Source organism: Furipterus horrens, unplaced genomic scaffold (genome assembly GCF_987537825.1).
Source record: "Furipterus horrens unplaced genomic scaffold, mFurHor1.1.pri manual_scaffold_2, whole genome shotgun sequence".
Lineage (NCBI taxonomy): Eukaryota > Metazoa > Chordata > Mammalia > Chiroptera > Furipteridae > Furipterus > Furipterus horrens.
In genome coordinates, this window is record NW_028327172.1 from 142,131,253 (window position 1) to 142,153,547 (window position 22,295).

Genomic DNA, 22,295 nt, shown 5'->3' on the forward strand with positions numbered 1-22,295 from the left:
TAAGTAAATTTGGCAAAATAGCAGGGTACAAAGTCAATATTCAGAAATTGAAGGCATTTCTGTACACCAACCAACAAAATATCAGAAATAGAGACTAGAAAAAATCCCATTTACTATAGCCACAAGAAAAATAAAATACCTCAGAATAAACTTAACCAAAGAGATAAAAGACCTGTACTTGGAAAACTATAAAACATAGAAGAAAGAAATTAAGGAATATACAAATAAATGGAAACATATGCCATGTTCATGGATGGGAAGAATCAACATCATTAAAATGTCCATACTGTCCAAAGCAATTGATAAATTCAATGCAATCCCTATTAAAATGCCAATGACATATTTCACAGACCTAGAACAAATACTTCAAAAATTTATATGGAACCAAAAAAGATCCCAAATAGCCAAAGCAATCTTGAGGAAGAAGAACACAGTAGGAGGAAGCACAATACCAGATATCAAACAATGTCACGGTAATCAAAACAGTCTGGTACTGGCATAAGAACAGACATATAGATCAATGGAACAGAATAGAAAACCCAGAAGTAAACCCAGGTCTATACGGTCAATTAAAGTTTGACAAAGGGGGAAGGAACATAAAATGGAGTGAAAAGAGCCTCTTCAACAAATGGTGTTTGAAGAATTGGACAGGGACATGCAAAAAAAATGAAACTAGACCACCAACTTACACCGTACACCAGAATAAACTCAAGATAAGTCAAAAACTTAAATTTAAGTCATGATACCATAAAAGCCCTAGAGGAAAACATAGGCAGGGAATTTTCAGAGACCCCATGTAGCAATATTTTCAACGATATATCTCCTAAGGCAAGGGAAATAAAGGAAAAAAATAAACAAATGGGACTACATCAAACTAAAGATTTCCTGCTCAGCAAAAGAAAACATCAGCAAGATGAAAAGGGAACCAACCATATGGGAAGACATATTTGCCAAAGATATCTCAGACAAGGGATTGATCTCCAAAATACATAAAGAACTTACATGTCTCAACACCAAGAGGACAGACAACCCAATTAAAAAGTGGGCAAATGACCTGAACAGATAATCCTCCAAAGAAGACATACAGAGGGTGCATGTGAAAGAATGCTAAACATTACTAGCCATCAGAGAGATGCAAATAAAAACCACAATAAGATACCACCTCACACCAGTCAGAAGGGCCATCATCAACAAATCAACAAACAACAAGTGCTGGTGAGAATGTGGAGAAAAGGGAACCCTAGTGCACTGCTGGTGGGAATGCAGACTGGTGCAGCCACTATGGAAAACAGTATGAATTTTTCTCAAAAACCTAAAAATGGAATTGCCCTTTGAACCAGCAATTCCATTGCCAGGATTATACCTGAAGAATCCTGAAACACCAATTTAAAAGAACCTAAGCACCCCTATGTTCATAGCAACACTATTTATAATAGCCAAGTGCTGGAAACAGCCTAAGTGCCCCTCTGTAGATGAGTGGATCAAAAACCTGTGGTACATTTACACAATGGAGTACTATGTAGCAGAAAGAAAGAAGGAACTTCTACCATTTGCAACAACATGGATGGAACTAGAGAGAATTATGCTTAGTGAAATAAGCCAGGAACCAAAAGACAAATACCATATGATATCACCTAATACAGGAAACTAATGAACAACACAAACAAATTAGCAAAATTGAACCAGAGGAATGTAAACAAGGAATAGACTAACAATGACAAGGGAAGAGGGTGTAGGGAGTGAAGGGGGGTAATAAAGGGAAGGGTCTAGTCAAGGAACTAGTATAAATGACCCATGGACATGGACAATGGGGTGGGTATTGACTGTGGGAGAAGGGGCGGGCAGGGTGGAGGGGCAGCAATGAGGGAAAATGTGGGACAACTGTAAAAGAAAAACAATTTAAAAATTTAAAAAATAAATAAATAGAAATAAAATGTACAGGAAACCAACAGCTGAATGGATGAAGCTGAGACTCAAATCAATTATTTGGAACATAAGGAAGGAAAACACATTCAATCAGAACAGCAAGAAGTAAAAACAAAAACAAAAAACAAAAAAACAAAAATGAGGATCGGCTAAGGAGCCCCTGGGACATCTTCAAACGTACCAACATTCAAATCATAGGGGGTGCCTGAAGGAGAAGAGAAAGAGCAAGATTGAAAACTTATTTGAAAAATAATGAAAGAAAACTTCCCTAATTTGGTGAAGGAAACAGACATACCAAGTCCAGGAAGCACAGAGAGTCCCAAACAAGATCGACCCAAAGAGGCCCACTCCAAGACACATCCTAATTAAAATGCTGAAGGTTAAAGATAAAGAGAGACTCTAAAAACCAGCAAGAGAAAAGCAAAGAGTTACCTACAAAGCAGTTTCCATAAGACTATCAGCTGATTTCTCAAAAGAAATTTTGCAGGCAAGAAGGGGCTGGCAAGAAGTATTCAAAGTGATGAAAAGTAAGAACCTACAACCAAGATTACTCTATCCAGCAAAGCTATCATTTAGATAGGAAGGGCAGATAAAGTGCTTCCCAGAAAGGTAAAGCTAAAGGGTGTTCATCATCACCAAGCCCTTATTGTATGAAAGGTTACAGGGACTTATTTAAGGAAAAGAAGATCAAAACTAAGAACATTAAAATGCCAATAAGTTCACAACTATTAACAATTTAATCTAAAAAACAAACTAAGCAAACAAGCAGAACAGGAACAGAGTCATAGGTATGGAGATCATTTGGAGGGTTATCAGCTGGGAAGGGGAAGGGGGAGAATGAAGGAAGGGGACAGGGATCAAGAAGCATAACTGATAGGTACAAAATAGACAGGGGGAGTTGAAAACAGTATAGGAAAGGCAGAAGCCAAAGAATTTATATGCATGTCCCATGGACATGTACTAAGGGGAAGATTGCTGGAGGGAATTGGGGGTACCGGTTGGAGGGAGGCAAAGGAAAAAAGTTGGGACAACTGTAATAGCACAATCAATAAAATATAATTTAAAAAAGAAAAGTGGGGATTAGATTGCTAAAGGAGTAAATGGAATCATGCAGATAACCCAAGTACCAAGCTGCCAAAGAAAGCAGTAGCCCTTGAGAGCTCCAGCTGGACAGCAGCTCACTTGCAACGTTAATCTAAAAAGACAAGGCCTTTCAAAGGGAGAGGTGACAAGCATTTATTTAAGATAAAAACAATAGCTATTGGGCATTACTGATTCAGCCAAAACCACAAATAGTGTTCTGAGTAGGAGACAAGGGCAAGGGTTATTTATGAGAAAAAGAAGGGGAATGATTACATAAATGGAAGGAAGGCATTTCTATTAGTGCAGATAAGCTAACACAGCGATGCTAATTCTAAACAATTTTTAAAATTTTCAGTCCAGTAGCCATCAGTCAGGTAGTCATAATATCTGCTTCCTTGTTATCTTTGAAAACAGTCCTGTGGGACACAATGTTGCTTTAGGTCCAGTCCAAAGAGCATGTTGCCTTGTTATAACATCGTAAAGTTTTGAGGCCTAAGACAGGAAAGGCAGTTCCTCTGGATGGCAGCTCTAGCTCCATTTTCAAGTGGTGCCTTTTACTTTTGTTACTATTATTATTACTACTACTATTATTATTATTTACACTAACTAACACCATTCTTATGATTAACAGGTAAAGTGGGCAGTCAGTATTCCTTAGATTGCCATGTGAATTTTGAATACCAACTGAGAACTTAAGGCCTAAAATAAGGAACCAATCAATTCTACTGCAAAATATCTAAAACCCAGAAATTTTCTAAAACACATAAGAGGATCAACAGAATTCCATGTCTTGGCCCCCATATCACAGCAAGACATCCTGTAAGACTGTTAGTGATCTCCACCCCCATTTCATTCTCCTTAACAATGGCATTTTGACATTACGTGCACTGTCTACAACCAAAAAGTTCTTCAGCTAAATTTGTTTCAAGGAATAAAAACTACTTACTGTTCCGACAAGGAGAGTACTCAGCATAGGCACTGAAATTCTGAATTGCTACATAGCAAGTGCCAACTGGGTCCTTTTCTGGTGTGGATTTAAGAGTTCTCCAGTGGTACAAGGGAGCACAAGCCTGTGAAACATCAAAGACGATACATTTTTTTTTTAATGTAGATTCCTCGTACTATGATTTGATTTGACTTGCTGATTACTATACCTAAATTTGTGACAAACTAGGTTAATTATTAGGTAAATTAATTGGCCTCCAGTATGCTAAGGAGTACCTCGGTAGTCATAGTTTATTAAAGTTCCAGAGTCAATTTGTTAACATTAATGCACCATAGAATTGGAACAAATTAAACATATAAAAAGGAATGTGTGTTTCTCCCAGAGGATTTTAAATTAAATAAAAGTAACCTGACAAAAGTCAATATTTCCTCAAAGCAAAGAACGCATACTTTTTTAAAAAACTGGATCTACAGAAAAGCAAATGGTCATTTAAACAGTAAATTAATCAGTGTGATGCCTTAAAGTGAGAACTAGTTCCATTCTTTGTCTAATTGCTGCTTTAAAAATACTATCCTCAAATCAAAGGATGCGGACAAGTTTGTAAACCTCTGTTTTGTGGATTCCCCTAGTTTATTGTTAAAGGTGTATCTTATGTGACTTTTTAAACAATGACTTTCTTTTGGATACACTAAGCTCTTATCACAGTGTTCTTGGGTTTACTTTTCAATTACTGTTTTTTATTCATGGTAAACCAAAACTTAATTTTAACCACAGTAAGTAAAACATGACTCATGTGAAATATTCTAGTTGCTTCTTCAGAAGCTTAGATTCTAACAAGAGCACGTTACTTGAAAGGATATCAAATGCGAAAGAGGATATATGAAATCTGCTTTAAGTAAATTAAGTAACATTAATTTTGCTAGGAATGAGAGAGGCCATGAAAATAAGTGTGGAGAAAACACAGGCACCTTTTTGAGTTCTGTTTTGCTAGTGTGGTTCCTGATCATTCAAGCGCTCATTTCTAAGGACACAGAATTACCGATTGCTAGAATGTGGAACCACTAGCTCAACTCCTAATTTGGTGACATCACAGTTAAAACAAAGCAGGAAAAGTGAAGGCAGGTCTCAAGTTTAAATTCCTTTCATGGTTCCAAATGTGTAATTGGCATTCAGTCCAAGGTATAACTACTTTAAGTAAAGATAACTTATATTGTCAAATAAGTAGGGTGCTTCTGCAACTTCAGTTTTTTGTATTTGTTGCTCCATAAATTGTGAGGCCTTGGACGATACCTATAAACTCTCTCACTCATCTAAGGTCTCTTAATTTAGGGCGCTCTTAGTGAGCTGACAGGTTATGTGATTAGTACATTTCACTTAAGGTGTGGATAGTGACAAGTCACGGGGGTGGGGTGGCGGTGTTGAGCAGCTCAAGCATTCACCTGGGTGGTTTCCTATTGGGCCAACTGGCCTCACCATCCCTGTCACCACAGGACATTTAAATGCCATAAAATTTCTTTCCAGTGCTTGCCTGCTGTCAGCTCTAAAATGTCCTTTTTATATCTCCTCAGTTTCACACTGATGTGAAATAGACTGAAGTGATGTATTTGGGCTTCAATCCAAACTTAATATTGTATGTACACCCTTTATAACAGGATCTTCAAAACAATACTTCTGTTTGCAGTAATGAGAAGTTCTAATAATTGACACACAGAGTAGAATTTAATTCTTGGTTCTGCTAAGTTTCAGCACTCAAAGAAAAAAAAACTTGAATATACTCTAGATTATGCTATTTCCTGTGCATTTTCCTTGAAAATGTAAGTATGCCCCATAATTAACCCTTTTATTATGAACATGGTGTATGATTTTATTTTCAATGATTCTGAAGGCTTCCTCAAATACCAAATAAATACATAGCAATTATGTTACAGATAAATGTTTAAGACTTTAAAGAATCAACATAGAACTCCCCAAATTTTTAACCCCAAATAGTTTATTAGATGAAATTAGCTTTCAATAGTAATTTATATGTCACATACCACTAAAGAGTAAAAATGTGAAAACTATATCAATTCAAATATCATTCTATAGAGAGCATATTGTAAATGCTGGCTTTGTAACTAGAGAGAGTTGTTTATATTTTATATATTACCTGCTTCATGTCAAAATCTTTTGGGGGGTTAACCACACACCAAAGAAAGCAAGACGTTTTCTTTAGATACTTATTAAATGACAATTCTAACAGCTTTAAAGAAACCCTAAAAGCCAGAGTTATTGCTTTATTGTTATAAGGAAATTAAAGCCAACAGTTTAAAAAATTCCCACAACAACAACAAAAATTCAGATTAGCTTAATACAATTTATTTCTCAATAAGTTAGACATGTATCATTGCTCAGAAATAATAAGAGAATAGAATCATAAAGCCATAGCATTTTAAATCTGAAAAATAGCAATTTGGGAGTGAAGTTTTTTACTTTAAAAAATATTAATGTACTCAGAGCAGTGTGTAACTAGTAGTTATATTGTTAAATAAAGCTTTCTTTTAGTCCTTCAAAGGACCAATGACGCCACATTAACCTTTACTGAATCCTAATAGTAGCAGTGCTATTCTTATGGTCAATTTTTAATCAGCCCTTTACATGTACCTCCGTAAGGTGGAGCTTTTATTTTCCTATCTCACTTAACATTTTTGAAATATCTGAAAATACCTCATTGATCTTCTGGAAAACAAGCTTTATTTCCTCTGGCTTTAAATGCTAAAATAGACTCTTTAATTTTTAAGCACTTAATTTCTGTTTCAAAATGCTGATAAGCTTGTCTTTGAAAGTCTGACATGTTCTTACATGAAAGGCTTTTCGTAAATATTAGCTGGAAAGCATTTCAGTGTCCACCACGTCCGAGAGCAACCCAAAGCCCAGGACCCGTACTCACCACCACTTTCCCTCGGTGAGCTTTCACTGTTGCTCCAAACCACTGATTCGATTTAAACTCTATGGGTTCCTTGGTTCCATTAACTCGGATCTTTCTGTTGTCTGACAAGAAGTACATCAATTGTTAGTAACTTGTAAAACGTGGTAGCCAATTAAAATATCTATTAATAAATTCATCCGTTAAAAGTAATTGAAGAAACAATTTTTATAGGCAGAGATGTTTCTCCTTGACTAAGCCTAAGCACAGTTTTTCACTTAGAACACCACCACTCAAATGTAAAGACACATTTGAACATAACATTTCACCACTTCACTTAAAAGAAGCAACGTGTCACAATTGACATTTTCAAAGTTATGTGAATCTGATGTGGACTCTGATAGTCTCAAATTAGTACTTTTGTTATTGATTTGTATCAATTCGAAGACAAAATATTTATAATTGCTCTTAAAGAATTTCAATTCTTTTCCAATAGTGAAACACATGGGAATCTCCCTAATTAGGGAAGCACACGCGTCCTCAGCGTGGGTTAGCAGGAATCAGCATGAAGCACTCCCAAAGCCTTGGTTTTTAACTGAGTAACACTTGCCCACACAGCCACAGAAAATAACACCTCAACCCAGTTTTATACACAGTTTGCAGATGTCAGCATGAAGGGGGTTGTCAGGGTTGCAACTCCATCCAATTATAACACACCTCAAGTCTTAATAAAAAATAGGTTATCTTTTTGTTTTACTCTTGATTCCCAGTTAATGTATTTCTCACGTGGCTCTAACTGCATGGATCCAACTGGAACTTCATCAGTAATAGCTAATAATTTTGAAAGACAGCTGTACTAGGGTATCTCATTGGTATGTATTTCCTTGGGTGTGCATTTTACTTTCCTTCCTTGACTCTATAATACATGCATTATAAAATGAACTTTTAACTCCTATCAAATGAGGCCAAAATATACATACAATTAACCTGGAGTTTACATATGATTACAGACTTTTAAAAAAAGAATAAATTATATAAACCCAATCTTAATCTGAATTTTACATTTTGACATGTTACTAGAAAATAATAAATTTCCTTTTTTAAAATGGTATGTCTTTGATGTTTCTGGGCTTAAAAAAAAAAGTTCTGGAAATCCTTACCCCAAATGCACACAATTGGCAAAGGATCTTACAGATTACAGCATAAAATAAAAAATATAAACATTTCTATTTGCATCTCGGAACCTTAAAAGATCGTAGAACTCAGAGTGGAAGGCTCTTGCCACTATTAAGTGGGTGCTCTTGGGTGATTGATTTAGTCTTTTGGAGTTTTGATTTCTTTTATAAAATGAGGCTAAAGACACCTTTCCCCTTTCTTCTTTCTCAGTGACCACAGTCATAAAGATCACATGAGATAAGTGAGCATGAAAGTGCTATACAAGCTGAGAAGTCATATAATTAGAAGCCTATAAACTCAATGTAAGTCCGAGAATAGGGAAGGACCTCACAGACATACAAGTATAATGTAATTTGTGGTCCTCGGCAATGAAATTAATAGCACCTCAGAAGATAGCCAATGTGGCTTTGATTAAGCCCAGGGAGAAAGTGCTAAGGTGGTTTTGAGATTTTGAAACTACTAAAAAGCAAAGAAAAGAAGACCAGCACCTCGAAAATTCAAATACACTTACAGGAGATCCCAAAAGGACTTAAGAAAAGCATGCTACTGGGAGGAAGAAAATGGATTACAGGGAAAGACAGAAGCCAGTTCCAAATTTGGCCTCATTTCACTGGAGAAGATTATGTGACTCTCCCTGAGTGATTCTTGAAACATTTTTTCTGCTATTAAAAGGTTAAACTGTATAACTTGATTAAAAATGTAAATTGTAAAGCCAGACTTCCGGCCAAGATGGAGGCTTAGACTGACACACTCGGTCTCCCTCTACAACTAGAGAGGAATACAACTACCTCAAAACAAAAGATAACTAGAAATTCCAGAAAATAAAACTACACAGAAGCCCAACAAACTAAGTTATAAACCAGCGGTGCTCATCGGGCAGGTAGGAAGAGCAGAAATCAGGTGGTGCTGTTTGCGGTAGCACCAGGGACAGCGGCACGGAGAGCAATCTCGGCTGCAGTCCAGCCTTGGCAGCTCATGACCCCAACGCTGGGAATGGCAGCCCCCGCATTGCCTCAGACGGCGAGGCCCAGAGGGCAGGAGGACAGATCCCAGTCTCCCAGCAGAGAATAACAGCAGGAATCCATCTTGGACCCTCGCCCCCACACAAAGCACCACAGCGCCGCAAAAAAGGTTGTGGATCGCCACTGGTCACTGGGTTGTGATGAGTACACGGGCTCCGCCCCCTATCGCCTGCCCAAGAAGCAAAGCAAAACACAAATCTGTCAAAATGAGGCAGACAACTATAGAAATCCTGGTGATTTATATCACCAGGCAACAGATGAAGAATCTGACAGACGAACAAATAAGAAACCTTTCAGAGGCTCAATTCAAAGCTATAGTCATTAGATGGCTTACAGAATAAACAAAAGATTTGGAACAAGACAGGAAAGGATTGAAAGCCACTCATACTGAAGAGAACGAAAATACATACGAGACAAGTGGTGAGGAAATGAAATCCAGAGATCGAATCAACAAACCAGAACATAGGGAAGGAACAAACAGTCAACCAGTGCAGAAAGAGGAAACAGAAAACAAAGAAAGTGAGGAGAGGATCAGAAAGTGCTGGGACAGCTATAAGCAAATGAACATTCAAATTATAGGATTGCCAGAGGGCAAAGAAGAAAAACTAGAAATTGAAAAATTATGTGAAAATGTAATGAACCAGAACTTCCTGAACTTGGGGAAGGAAATAGACTTACAGGTCCAGGAAGCACAGAGAGTTCCAGAAAAACTGGACCCAGGGAGAAACACTCCAAGACACATTATAATCAAATTGTCAAAAATTAAAGATAAAGAGAGAATCTTAAAAGCAGCAAGAGAGAAGAAAAGAATCATGTACAAAGGGGTCCCAATTAGACTATCAGCTGATTTCTCAAAGGAGACCCTACAGGCAAGAAGGGACTGGCAAGAAATATTCAAAATAATGAAAATCAAAAACCTACAGCCAGGAATACTCTATCCAGCGAAACTGTCATTCAGAATAGAAGGGCAGAGAAAGTGCTTCCAGGACAAAATAAAACTGAGAGAGTTCATCAGATCCAAACCACTGTAATATGAAATGTTAAAGAGACTTGTTTAGGAGATAGAGGATCAAAACTATGAACATTAAAATGAAAACTGCATCACAAGAACCAACAACAGAAGCTAGAGAATCATTCTAAGAAGCACCAACAAACAATAGGAGTCACAAAAATGGGGAGACAGAGAAACAATTCCCCATCGAAAGGAAAGGTAGAGTCCCCAGAAAGAGTGCTAAATGAAATAGAGGGGAGCCAACTATCAGATATGGAATTGAAAGCATGGATTATGGAGAAGCTCAATGAGCTCAGCGGAAACTACAAAGAACTCCAGAAGAACTATAAGGAACTTACTGAGAATTATACCAGCATCAAAAAGGACATGGAAGCTATCAATAAGAGCCAGGAGGAAATGAAGAATATGATCTCTGAATTGAAGAACACAGTAGAAGGAATTAAAAACAGGCTAGAGGAAGCAGAAGATCGGATCAGCGAGCTGGAGGACAATGTAGACAAAAACTCACAGATAGTGCAACAAAATGAAAAAAGACTGAACAAGACTGAAGAGGCTCTAAGACAGCTGCAGGACAACATGAAACGTAATAATATCCATATCATAGGAATTCCAGAAGGAGAAGAAGAAGAGCAAGGGATAGAAAACCTCTTTGAAAAACTAATGACAGAAAACTTCCCTAACATGAGGAGAGAAAGAATCATGCAAGTCCAGGAAGCACAGAGGGTCCCAATGAAGATGAACCCCAACAGGCCCACTTCAAGACACATCATAATTAAAATGCCAACATTCAAAGACAAAGAGAGAATCCTAAAAGCAGCAAGAGAGAAACAACTAATAACATACAAGGGAGCTCCAATAAGGCTATCATCAGATTTCTCAGCAGAAACACTACAAGCCAGAGGGAATGGCAAAAAATATTCCAAGCAATGAAAAACAAAGGCCTACAACCAAGAATACTCTACCCAGCAAGGCTCTCATTCAAAATGGAAGGTGAAATAAGAAGTTTCCAAGACAAAAGAAGGCTAAAAGAATACATCTCCACCAAACCAGCATTGCAAGAGATGCTAAAGGGTCTGCTTTAAGAAGATGAAGAAACAGAGAGAGACAGAGAGCAACACGAGTACAAAGGGGGAAAATGACAATGAATTAAGTACTGAAAGAAAGAAGGAACTTCTACCATTTGCAACAACATGATTGGAACTAGAGAGAATTATGCTTAGCGAAATAAGCCAGGCAACAAAAGAAAATTACCTTATGCTATCACCTGTTACAGGAAACTAATGAACAACACAAACGAATGAGCAAAATTGAACCAGAGGTATGTAAACAAGGAATGAACTAACAGTAACAAAGGGGGAGATGGGAGGGAGAGAAGTGGTAAGAAGGGGAAGGGTCTAGTCAAAGAACATGTATAAATGACCCATGGACATGGACAACTGGGTGGGGACTGAATGTGGAAGAAGGGGGGGGCAGGGTGCAGGGAAGCAAGAGGGGGAAAAAAGTGAGACAACTGTAATGGAAAAACAAACAAACAGAAAATTTTTTAGTGGGGGAAAAAATAAAAATATAAAGAATAGAAATGCAAGTTCAGTGAATATTAGAAGGACAAGGATTTTCCTTCATACTGTATATTTTTCTCCCTATCTGATCCCTCCAGAATTTGGCATTCTAAAGAAGTAAGTAATGACCTAACTTTCTTTGCATAAAACTAATAAGACCAGTTGTTAATAGAGGTTTTTTTTTTTTCTTTTTTAACTAAGACTTTGAATGGAATGTCATGCCTAAAGGAGACATGCTTGGGCTTTGGTTGTTACCAAAAAGCCCTGAGCAACTGGGACTGACTTTCAAAGGTAATAAAAGTCCACGAGATAAAAGGCCTGGTACCTTGGTTGGATGTGTGGTCCATGGCAATCTTTCCAGGGAAGGAATGAAAGTTGTTTTCCTGAAATATGGCTAGAAGGGACCTTAAGGCACAATGGAAAACCAGGAGGACCTGGAAAAGACAGGTGTTTACAAGCAAGGCTGAATGCCAGGTATGTGGATCTGCTTCTGTGCCTTGAAGGGGAGACTGAAGGTCACCCTAAATGTTCCTTGTGTAAGTTCCAGCAAAGCAGAACTAAAGATCATAAGTGATTGTTTGCTGCTCTTGTTGTGTTTATGCAAATGAACAGGATAAATTAAAAATGGACTTAATGCAGTCCCTTTAATGACAAGGAGGGTAATCTTAGGGAGAAAAATCACGATTCAAAGAAGATCACAATGCCCAGTGGTAGACTATAAAGTAGTGCAACTAACCGTCTTTAAAGTTTCTTTTCATTTAAAATTTGTTTTCATTTGAAAGTTAAACTATGTCTGTGGCATTATCAAAGATGTTTAATTTACAGGCAAGAAGAATGTCAAATGCCTTGCAACTGGATGTCTTTCCGATAAGACAGTCCTACAGATTTAGAGACTTGTATGTGGGTTATGTTACATAAATTAACATGTGTTTTCTGTTTTCAAAGGGCATAAGCCTACGATCTCATTACCTGAGTGATTGTCTGTACATATAGGCCTCACTTAACCCTGTCTGCATCGCTGTCTCCTGAGACTCAATGGTTTGGATGAACTAAGTGGCTGCGTTGGTGAAGAACAGGGTGGTCTGTGGGCTTCACTTTAAAACTGGTTTCTCTTTTCTATCCTAATGGCTTGGACAGAAAGAGCCCAGAGGCCTGAGAGGGGGGAAACCTAAAATATTTCCCTCAGTCCAAACTAAGTATAATGGGCAAAAGGGTTTTGGACAGGTGAGATGTACCTGACATACCTTCCTCCAAAGAAGCCCTTCTTTTCCCTAATGTGGGACATTGAAAAATTAATACCTGTCTTTTGTCATCTAGTGGTTACGGATTGAATGATGTCCTTTAACCCTGTTGCCCCCAGAATACAACAAGGATGCCAGCCTGTTAAACCAAGCATGCCGTTGTCCAGAGACCGCCAACCAACCTGGAGTCTGCACGATCCTTCCCCTTGTGGGAAGGCCACCCTCCCCTCCACACCCCTACTCTTATTAGGGATTTCTTGACCCACGGGTAGGTAGGACGACGACCATGTCCAGCTTGAAGCAGCTAGAGGAGCTCGAGACCTTCGTCCATTGTCCTTTATAAGATTGTAAAGGGTCTTAAGTCTGAGAGGGAGGGATTGTTATTTTTTATTGTTAAAATATTTAATTAATTAATTATTTTTAAAAAAGAAGAAGAATATATGAAAGGGTGAGGCAGGAGAGCTTGTATGTACGACCCATGGGCATGGACTTGGAGAGGGGATTGTTGGGGAAGGGGGGTGCTGGGCGGAGGGGAGCAAAGGGGAAAAAATTGGAACTATTGTAACAATATAATCAATAAAATATACTTAAAAAAAAGCTAGAGAATCAAAACAAAGACAAACTAGGCAACGAGAATGGAAAAGAAATATAGGTATGAGGAACATACTGGGGGGAGGTTAGCAGGAAGCTGGAAGAGGGAGAGGGAGGCAGATAGTACAGGAATTAAGAAGCATAGTAGGAGGGAATGGCGTAGACAGGAAGAGGTTGAGAAGAACTATATGCACAACCAATGGACATGGACTAAAAGGGGGGAACAACTGGAGGGAGGGGGGGCCACCGGGTGGAGAGGAGCAGAGGGAAGGGAAATTGTGACAACTGTAACAGTATAATCAACAAAACAAATTAAAAAAAATAAAACAATTTTTAAAAAATGTAAATTTTGAGTTAATTTTCAGCAACAAATTTCTTCTGGACCAATGGACCGGAACAGACATGGAAGGGAAGGAGAAATCAAATAGCTTGTAATTTCATGGAAAGATTCTGAGCCTCACATTAGAACAATAATTGACAACACTTGTCACCTATCAGTTTGGCAAAAAATAATAATATTCACTCTGTTTTCAAGATTACTTGATGTGGCATTTAGGAAGGGCCATTAGCAACATATATCAAAATTTTAAATATAGACTTCTTTTTTTATTTGACCAAGGAATTCAACTTCTTGGATTTTGTTCTTTGGAAATAATTACACAAAATACATTAAGATGCAATATGAAGATATTTGCTGTACTATTTGTGATAGCAAAAACTGAAGAACTTAAATTTCATAAATAGGAGACTCAAAACGAAATTTATGTTACTTATAAAATAGACTACTCTCCAACTGTTAGAACATATACAGTAGTTTGTATGCACTGATACAGAATAATGTCTACAAAATATACTTTTCTTTTTACCTTTTCCAATGCTTTAAAAAAGTATGGAAAAGTACAAAGACTTATGATAACAAACACTTTTACTCCTACCAGGCAGAACTGACAATTTTTAAGTTTTTTCATATTTAGAAACATTACAGAAACCCTTGACAGATATGCTCAGTTTCAGTTCCTGCTTCTCCTCCTACATTTATAGCCACCATTGTGAATTAGATGTGTATACTTCTGGCCATTTTTAAAATAATGTCCATGAACAACACAGAATAGTGTTCTGCAAGTTTCTCTGCCAAGAACTGGTAATAAATATCTTAGGCTTTGCAATTTCTATGGTTTTTGCCAACTTTGCTCATTTACGTCCTTGTAACAAAAGCAGCACATAGATGATATGGAGAAGAATGGGCTTGGCTGTGTCCCAATAAAACTTTATTTACAAACACAGAAATTTGGCTTTCATATAATTTTCAAGTGTCATTAAGAATTACTCATTAAAAAATGTTTCCAAACATTTAAAAATGTAAAAGCCACTCTTATAGACCATACAAAAACAGATGGTATGTCAGATTTAGTTATAGCTTGCAAACAATTGATTATTGTTGAGTATTCTTTTGCATGTTCTTTATAACCAAACACACACACACACATAATGGTACTATGTCATCTATATGTAGCAGTCTCTATGATTGACATTTAATTTTATGTTTGTTGAAAGATATCCATGTTTTGATAGATTGATCAATCTAGCTCATTCTTTTTAACCCCTGTGTAGAATTGTAACTCATTGAATATCCATCTACATTTTATTTATCCATTCCATTTATATATGAACATTTAGGTTTTTTCAGTTTTTCCACTAAAACAAACATGTGCCCTGAGCATTCTTACATCCATCTCCATGTGCATAAATACAAGAGTGTCTTTCTGAGACTACACTAGAAAGGACATTGCTGGGTCATGGAGAAATATAATATCCATTTTATCATCTATGCCAACTGGTCTCCAAAGTAGCTATAATTCCCATGCAGTGCATCAGAGAGGGACCATCATCTCTTATTACTGTAGGACTTCAAAGTTTTCATCACTCCAGATTACTATGAAATGGTACCTCATTTTGTTGTTTTCATTTACATTTCCCTGATTATTAGTAAGGTTGGTTATTTTTTTATGCTTATGGACCATACACATTTTTCTTCTGTAAATTGCTAGTTCATAGCCTTTGATCATTTTTCTTGTTTGGTTATTAATTATGTCAATTAGTAAGAAATCAATATGTTGTATCAATTCTTTTTCTCACATACATATTGCAAATATCTTCTCCCAATTCTTGCTAAGCTTTTGTTTATGGGGATTGTTATCCATCTGGAATTCATTTTTGTATATGATATGGCATAGCTTCCTTACTTTCAACATGAAAAGCCAGTTATCCCAACACCATGTATTGAACAATCCATTTTTTTTTCCCTGAGAGTTGTAATCCCACCTTTGCAGTAAAACCTCCTGACACAGCCAAAGGCGCCCAACATCATCTGGCCCCTACCTACCTCCAAACTCACCTCCTCCCACTCTCCCACACTCATTAAGCTTCCAAAACACTGACTTTCATGAACATGCCCAGTTTTTCTGTCTTCTCATTGACTTTATTCTTCCCGCTGGCTGGAATACTCTTCCCACAGTTTCTGGCATGGCTGTCTCCTTATCATTATTCAGGCTTCAGCGCAAATGCCACTTTCTCTGAGGTACCTTCCCTGCCTTTGTCATTAAGTCTCCCATCACTCTTTTTTCTTCCCCCAGCCAAATGCTTTATTATACAATACTGGCATTACACAAAATTTTTCAACACATCTTTTTTTTTTTTTTTTTGCATTCGACACTTTATGTATTAGTTTCAGGTGCATGCACAGCATATGGTTTTCTCCATAACACCCACCCTATCTGAGATGCTCTTATGTCTTAGTCTGAGTGCTTACTGACTGTCTCTACCCTTTGGAATATACACAAATCCAGAGGTGCTCTCTGCTTCACCTCTCTGTCCCATTTCTAGGACAGTGCATCACACACAGTGGGCCCTCCATAGGTGTTTGTTGAATGAATGTCCAAAGTCCCATCTATTCATTCAGAAGTTTGTGTAGGATATTGTTCCGTATGATCCCATTTTTCTTTAACAAGCAAATGTTCTGTGTACAGATGTCCCTGTACACGTCTAGACATTGATCTGTTAATGATATTTATCTTGAAGGCAGGGAGTGTGCATGCTTCTGTGGTTTTTTAAATTTCCTCTTCATATATTTCTGTATTGTTTAAGTTTTTAGAGGCGGTATTATTATATTTATGATCTGAAAAGAGAAAACCTATGATAAAATCAAAAGAGTTGTAGGCCAACGGGAGAAATGGACATGGGTGTAGTAATAAAATGGATTTAGCTTATCCTGCACTTCTGGGCTTTGAAGGCACCTCTCTTCAATTGGCAAATTTGGTCTCTGGGCAATTGGGGTACAGATCTCAGTGTGTGGCGAGCCTACTAACTTTGGGTTCTTTTTTCATGGGAATAGTCATTTTTGAGCAGAAGTGAAGGAATGTAGAATGTGGTGCACATATGGGCTGCAAGCAGCTTTTTCTAATCTTTTAGCTTAGTAAAGTGGGAGGAATTACAAAAAGTGAAGATAGATCACCATGGGAGAGAGAAGAGAAAAGCGGAAACTGACACAGGTGTGACCACACATTTGATTTCTGAAAACGATTCATAAAGTCCTTGACCTTGTACTGGCAAACAGTGAGTTTCCCTGTAACCTTCAGTCATCACTTCAAGTACGTCTCCTTAAGGATTTTCTCAAGGCTGTGGTGGGATCTGGTCAGGCATTTTTAACCAGAAAAAAGGGAAAAGAAATCCTTAAACTTTTGTTTATAATCTTCCCGTAGTCAATGTATGCTGCAAAAGTTTCATTTAAATTGAAACTCTGTATCTGAGAACAGAGAATACTGGTGTGTGAAATTCAAAATAACATAGCTGTGGCTGAAGAACTCCTTGTCTAAAAGAAACAAATTCAAGAAAAGAAGCTGAGTTGATTTTTGTGTCCCAGAAAATTAAAATTCTAAAGATATGACACCTAATACCCTAAAACCACTACTAAAAACCATTAAATAACACCTCTAGCCTTGTTACACAATCATCTTATTACAAATTTTCAAGTATTTAAGGAAATACCACACAATAATTTTTCCATACAATGTTCAAGAAATGTGTAATATTTTCAGTTTTATTTAGATATAATTGGCATGCAGCACCGTATAAGTTTACAATGTACAGTGTCATGATTTGACTTAAATTTATATATCATGAAATGATTATCAAAATAAGTTTAGTTAATGTCTGTCCGTGTCTAATAGCAATACCAAAAAGAGAAAAGTATTTTCCTGATGATTAAAACTCTTAGGATCCACTCTCTTAACAACTTTCATACAGACCATACAGCAGTTTTACCTGTAGTCACCATGCTGTACATTACATCCTAGCACTTACCTTATAACTAGAACTTTTTAGCTTTTGGCCACCTTCATCTAATTCTCCCACTCCCTACACCCTGCTTCTGGTAAACACAAAACTGATCTCTTTTTCCTTGAGTTTGGGTTCTTTTATTCCACATATAAGAGAAATCATAGAGTATTTGTCTTTCTGTCTTATTTATTTCAACTTAGCATAAGGTTGATTCATGTTATTGCAAGTGGCAGGGATTCCTCCTTTTTAATGGCTAACTAGTATTTGTGTGTGTGTGTGTGTGTGTGCATAAAACATCTTTATCCATTCATGCATCAATGGACAGAAGTATGTAATTCCAATAAATGAATATTCTATATAACTAAGATTTATTATTTATACCATATATATAATATATAAAAATATGTGGACATGCATGCAAACACAGAGACACACACTAGTTTTCCTGTCTTTATTAGTAGATCAAATCTAAATACCCTGCCCTCTATGACATAGGTGTGAGACCCCACACCTGATCTCCAGGTATGGCATTTCCTTCCATCCTGGTAACCTCCTTTCTGTTCTTTATTGAGTCTTATTCCCAGCCTTTGTACACGACATTTCTCTTGCATATTTCCATTCCTTTGGAATTCAAAAATTCCATTAGTTGTTTCCCAACTAATTCAAATCATTTCCTTAAAAATATGTTTTAAGATGTACAGCCCCCAATTTTTTCTTTTCAAACTGAAAATCTTTCAGATTTTTGTTTCTAAAAATTCAAACAATATAAAGTAACAAAACTTTATTTTAAATTTAAAGTATCACTATTTAAAAATTTTCACATCACTATCTAAATGTTTGGTTCCATATATAACCAAATAACTAATAAAGCTAAATGAGCTGGATGTATGCTTTTAGAGTTATAATAATAATATTCATAAATATGTGTCTGGGATAGCAATAGTCAACCATGTGTTACAATCTTCCTATTACATAGTTTTCCTGATCTAAGAGAGAATATAAATTTCCTGCCCCAATTATTTGCACATCTATATCATCTTCCCAAGAATAGAGATCACATTTCCTACCTCCTGTTTTTAATAACCAATAGTGCCTAGAGAGTGTTATTCAGACCTTTGCTAAATAATAAATATGAATGAGTTTTCTACATCATATAATAAATATCATTTTAAATGCTTTCATATGTAAGTTGGCTCAGGTGTATGTAAAGTCTGTTCTGCAAATACATATGGATTTTTGTTGGTAATGTGCAAGTGGTTTTTGGGTGGGTGTTGTTCTGCTAATTTATATGATGCAGCTAGAGGATCAAATTTTAAGGAATAAAAATTATCTCTCCAAAGGGAAATGGCAAGCCATCCACAGATCAGATTAAAAACAGAACAAAACAAGAACTCCCTTAGTATGACACAAAAATCTGAAAGGCAGAGCAATTATAGTTGGACTGTATAGACTGAGACATCAACTTAGACCTCATCTGTTACAAGTCACTCCACCTCATCTACACTGGCAAGGGCAGTTTTCTCTCTCATCTCATCCAGCCCCAATTCAGACACATGCCCAGACACACACATACACATGCACACATGCACACATGCATCACTCTTCAGCTCTGACCTTGAATGACACGTTCTCCGAAAAGCCTTCCCTGATTCAAAGAGCCCTGCCCCTGTAAGTCATGGACAGGAGCCCTTCTGCTGCACACCTAAACCCTTCTTCACTTTCTGCTGTCAGAGTACATGTCCCTAGATTAGAACTGGCAGGCACTGATCCCTTATCCACCAGACTTGAATATTGTGAGGTTGGAGAGTATGTCTGTCTTGTTCTCCACACGGCAGTCCCATTAACCAAACCAGTGGGTTGGAACTTATCCTTGACAGTCGCTGAGCCTGCTCTCCCAAATTCCATTCAGAAGTCAGTTTCCATATTCTCCCTTATAAAGCTCTTGCAAGTCCATCTATTTCTACCCATCTATGTTGTCACTACACTAGATGTGACCACCATCTTGAAGCCTCAGTTTCTGCAATGGCCTCCTAACTGCTTTCCCTCCCTCCAGGCTTGTCACCTTCAAATGCACTTTCTATTCTGAAGCCAGAGTTCTTTCTAAAATGCAAAAATTCTTAGAACCAGGAAAATACCCCCTTGACCTTACCAGAATCATCTCTCATCATTCCCAACTATAGTGATTTTCTTTCAGCTCCTTGAATTTTTTATACCATCTCTCATCTCTAGGTTTTTCTCACACTTGGAATAATGACCTGGGATCAAATATCCTGTTATAGATACAGCAAGGGAAATGAGAAATCTCAATATGGCTTATATATCACCTTCTGATGGGCAGGAGCACAGCATGCTTCTTCTGTTCCATGCCCAATAATTTATTTACTTCAAGAAGTAATGAAAACCTCTCAGCATGAGAATCTCAGGAAGCAGACTAAATGACATAAATCTCTTCAATATGACCTCAAAGTGATGCTTTTAAATACAGGATATGATTGGGTTTCAGGATGAAGGCTGTATAAACTTGCTTCCTAATAGCACTTGAAAATGTATTTACAGTAGTTCTTGGTGTATGCTAGCATTGTCCTCAAGATCTCACCCCTGGTGCCAAAAAATGTGGTAGTAAAAAGGGTCTTCATCATCATCTACAAAAATGGTTCATTTTGTGGTCTAAAGAAAAAAGTCACCATTCCCAATGCTACACAAAATAGGCAATTCAGAATTCAAACCTTCTCTGTCTGCAGTATATCCTTATGGAAAATTAACACCCAAGATGGAATTGTCCTCTGGGAGATCTTACAGTCCACCCTGGTCAGGTAGGACCATACTACAGGGTGAGCAGAGGCAAAATGTATTCCTTCTACAAATAAATTCAGGCTTGTAATTCATGTGGTCCCTGTGCACTGCCTGGTGCTCCTATTACTTCAGTACTCAATTTATTCTGCCATTCTGCAGCTACTACTTACATGTTCTCCTCCCAACCTTCTCTACCTCCTCACTCTCAGCTAATAGTCTTGCTTCTTACTTCACTGAGAAAATGCAAGAAATGAAAAAACTCGTTTTCTTCATTCTCTCAACAAACCCACCAACCTGCTCTTAGCTGTCCCCTCTGCCTTCTTTGTCACTAAGGAGGAACTGGCTTTGTGCCCCTGCAAGGCCAACCCCTACATCTGGATAAGAAATCCACCCATCCTTTTCATCTTTTTAGAAATTTGTTCCTGCATATACCCCTTCTCCTTTGGTCATCAAATAACCAAATAATTTCCCTCTCAACTAAATAATTCCTATTAGACTGTGCTATAAGAGCTTATTGACTGCTACATTTCTGTAGTCCCATCTATAACCAAACTCCTTAAGCCCTGGTCGGTGTGGCTTAATTAGAATGTTGTCCTGTAGACTGAAAGGTCATGGGTTTGATTCCCTGTCAGAGCACATACCTAGGTTCAATCCCCAGTTGGGGCATGTATGATAAGGCAGCTTCTCTCACGTCGATGTTTCTGGCTCTCTCTCTCTGTCTCTGTCTCTCTCTCTCTCTGTCCCACCCCCTTCCTCTCTAGAAAGCAATGAAAAAAAAAAAAAATGTCCTCAGGTAAGAATTTAAAAATAGAGAGGAAAAAAAAAAAAAACTCCTTGGGAAAAAAATTACTATACAGATGACTGCCTCCCATTGGTCTTCTCCCTTTCTCCTGACACACTCTGATGTTTCTTTTAATCATCGAGAACTTTCTGTTGCCAAATCAAATATTCAAATTCTAGTCTTCTCTTCACTCCAACTCACAGAACTTTCTTCATTGACGTCATGACTTCTTTTACCTAACTGGCCACTCCTTTTTAGTATCTTTTTAAAATGTTTTTATTTTAGAAAGAAACACCATATATGTATTACACACCCATTAATATGTCATTAGCAAAGGCACAGCTATTTATACAAAAAGAAAAAGACCGTGGATCACTTCCTATTAGGTCAAGAGAGGTTTTGACACTGACTGATTCACAAAAACATTTTTTAAATATTTAGGGCTATTTGGATTTTAGAATTGCAGATAAGAGATTGTGGAGTGTATCATGGCCTCATAGCCTGTTCATGATCCAAAATAGCTTCACCTACGTTTGCTATTAGTTGCTGTTTTTCTTTAGTTTGCATGGTGGTGGAAAATGGTCTTCAATGAAATACCTGGGTCTTTTCCTTTTCTACACAATAGTGTGATTATTCCTCAGGGATGAAAATGCCACAATTTTCTTTACCATCCTTCCCTTAGCTTTACTGCACATTTTTCTTAAATTAATTTTGCTCTCATGTTAAGAAAGTAAAATCTACCTTGAAAATTTTATTTGAATATATTAGTCTTTAGATTTACATACAGCAAGTGGAGGATAATTTTGTATTATACCATGCAATATACAATAGAGGTGTACAGAGTGAAGCAGAAGTAGGTTTACAGTTGTGAGTATGCAAAAGTTTATTCTTGTATTATTTATTAATTATTGTATTATTTTTCCTA

At 37.2% G+C, this 22,295-nt stretch overlaps 1 protein-coding gene across 1 annotated transcript in view; it reads right to left on the reverse strand.

Moving 5' to 3' along the window:
- ITGA8 (integrin subunit alpha 8) overlaps positions 1 to 22,295 on the reverse strand; it is a 176,780-nt gene that overhangs the window by 138,474 nt on the left and 16,011 nt on the right. The window contains exons 3-4 of the mRNA XM_090266563.1: positions 6,885 to 6,985; positions 3,956 to 4,079 (exon numbers count right to left, since the gene is read on the reverse strand). Coding sequence (XP_090122689.1) covers positions 3,956 to 4,079; positions 6,885 to 6,985 — 225 coding nt within the window. The remainder of the gene's footprint in view (positions 1 to 3,955; positions 4,080 to 6,884; positions 6,986 to 22,295) is intronic.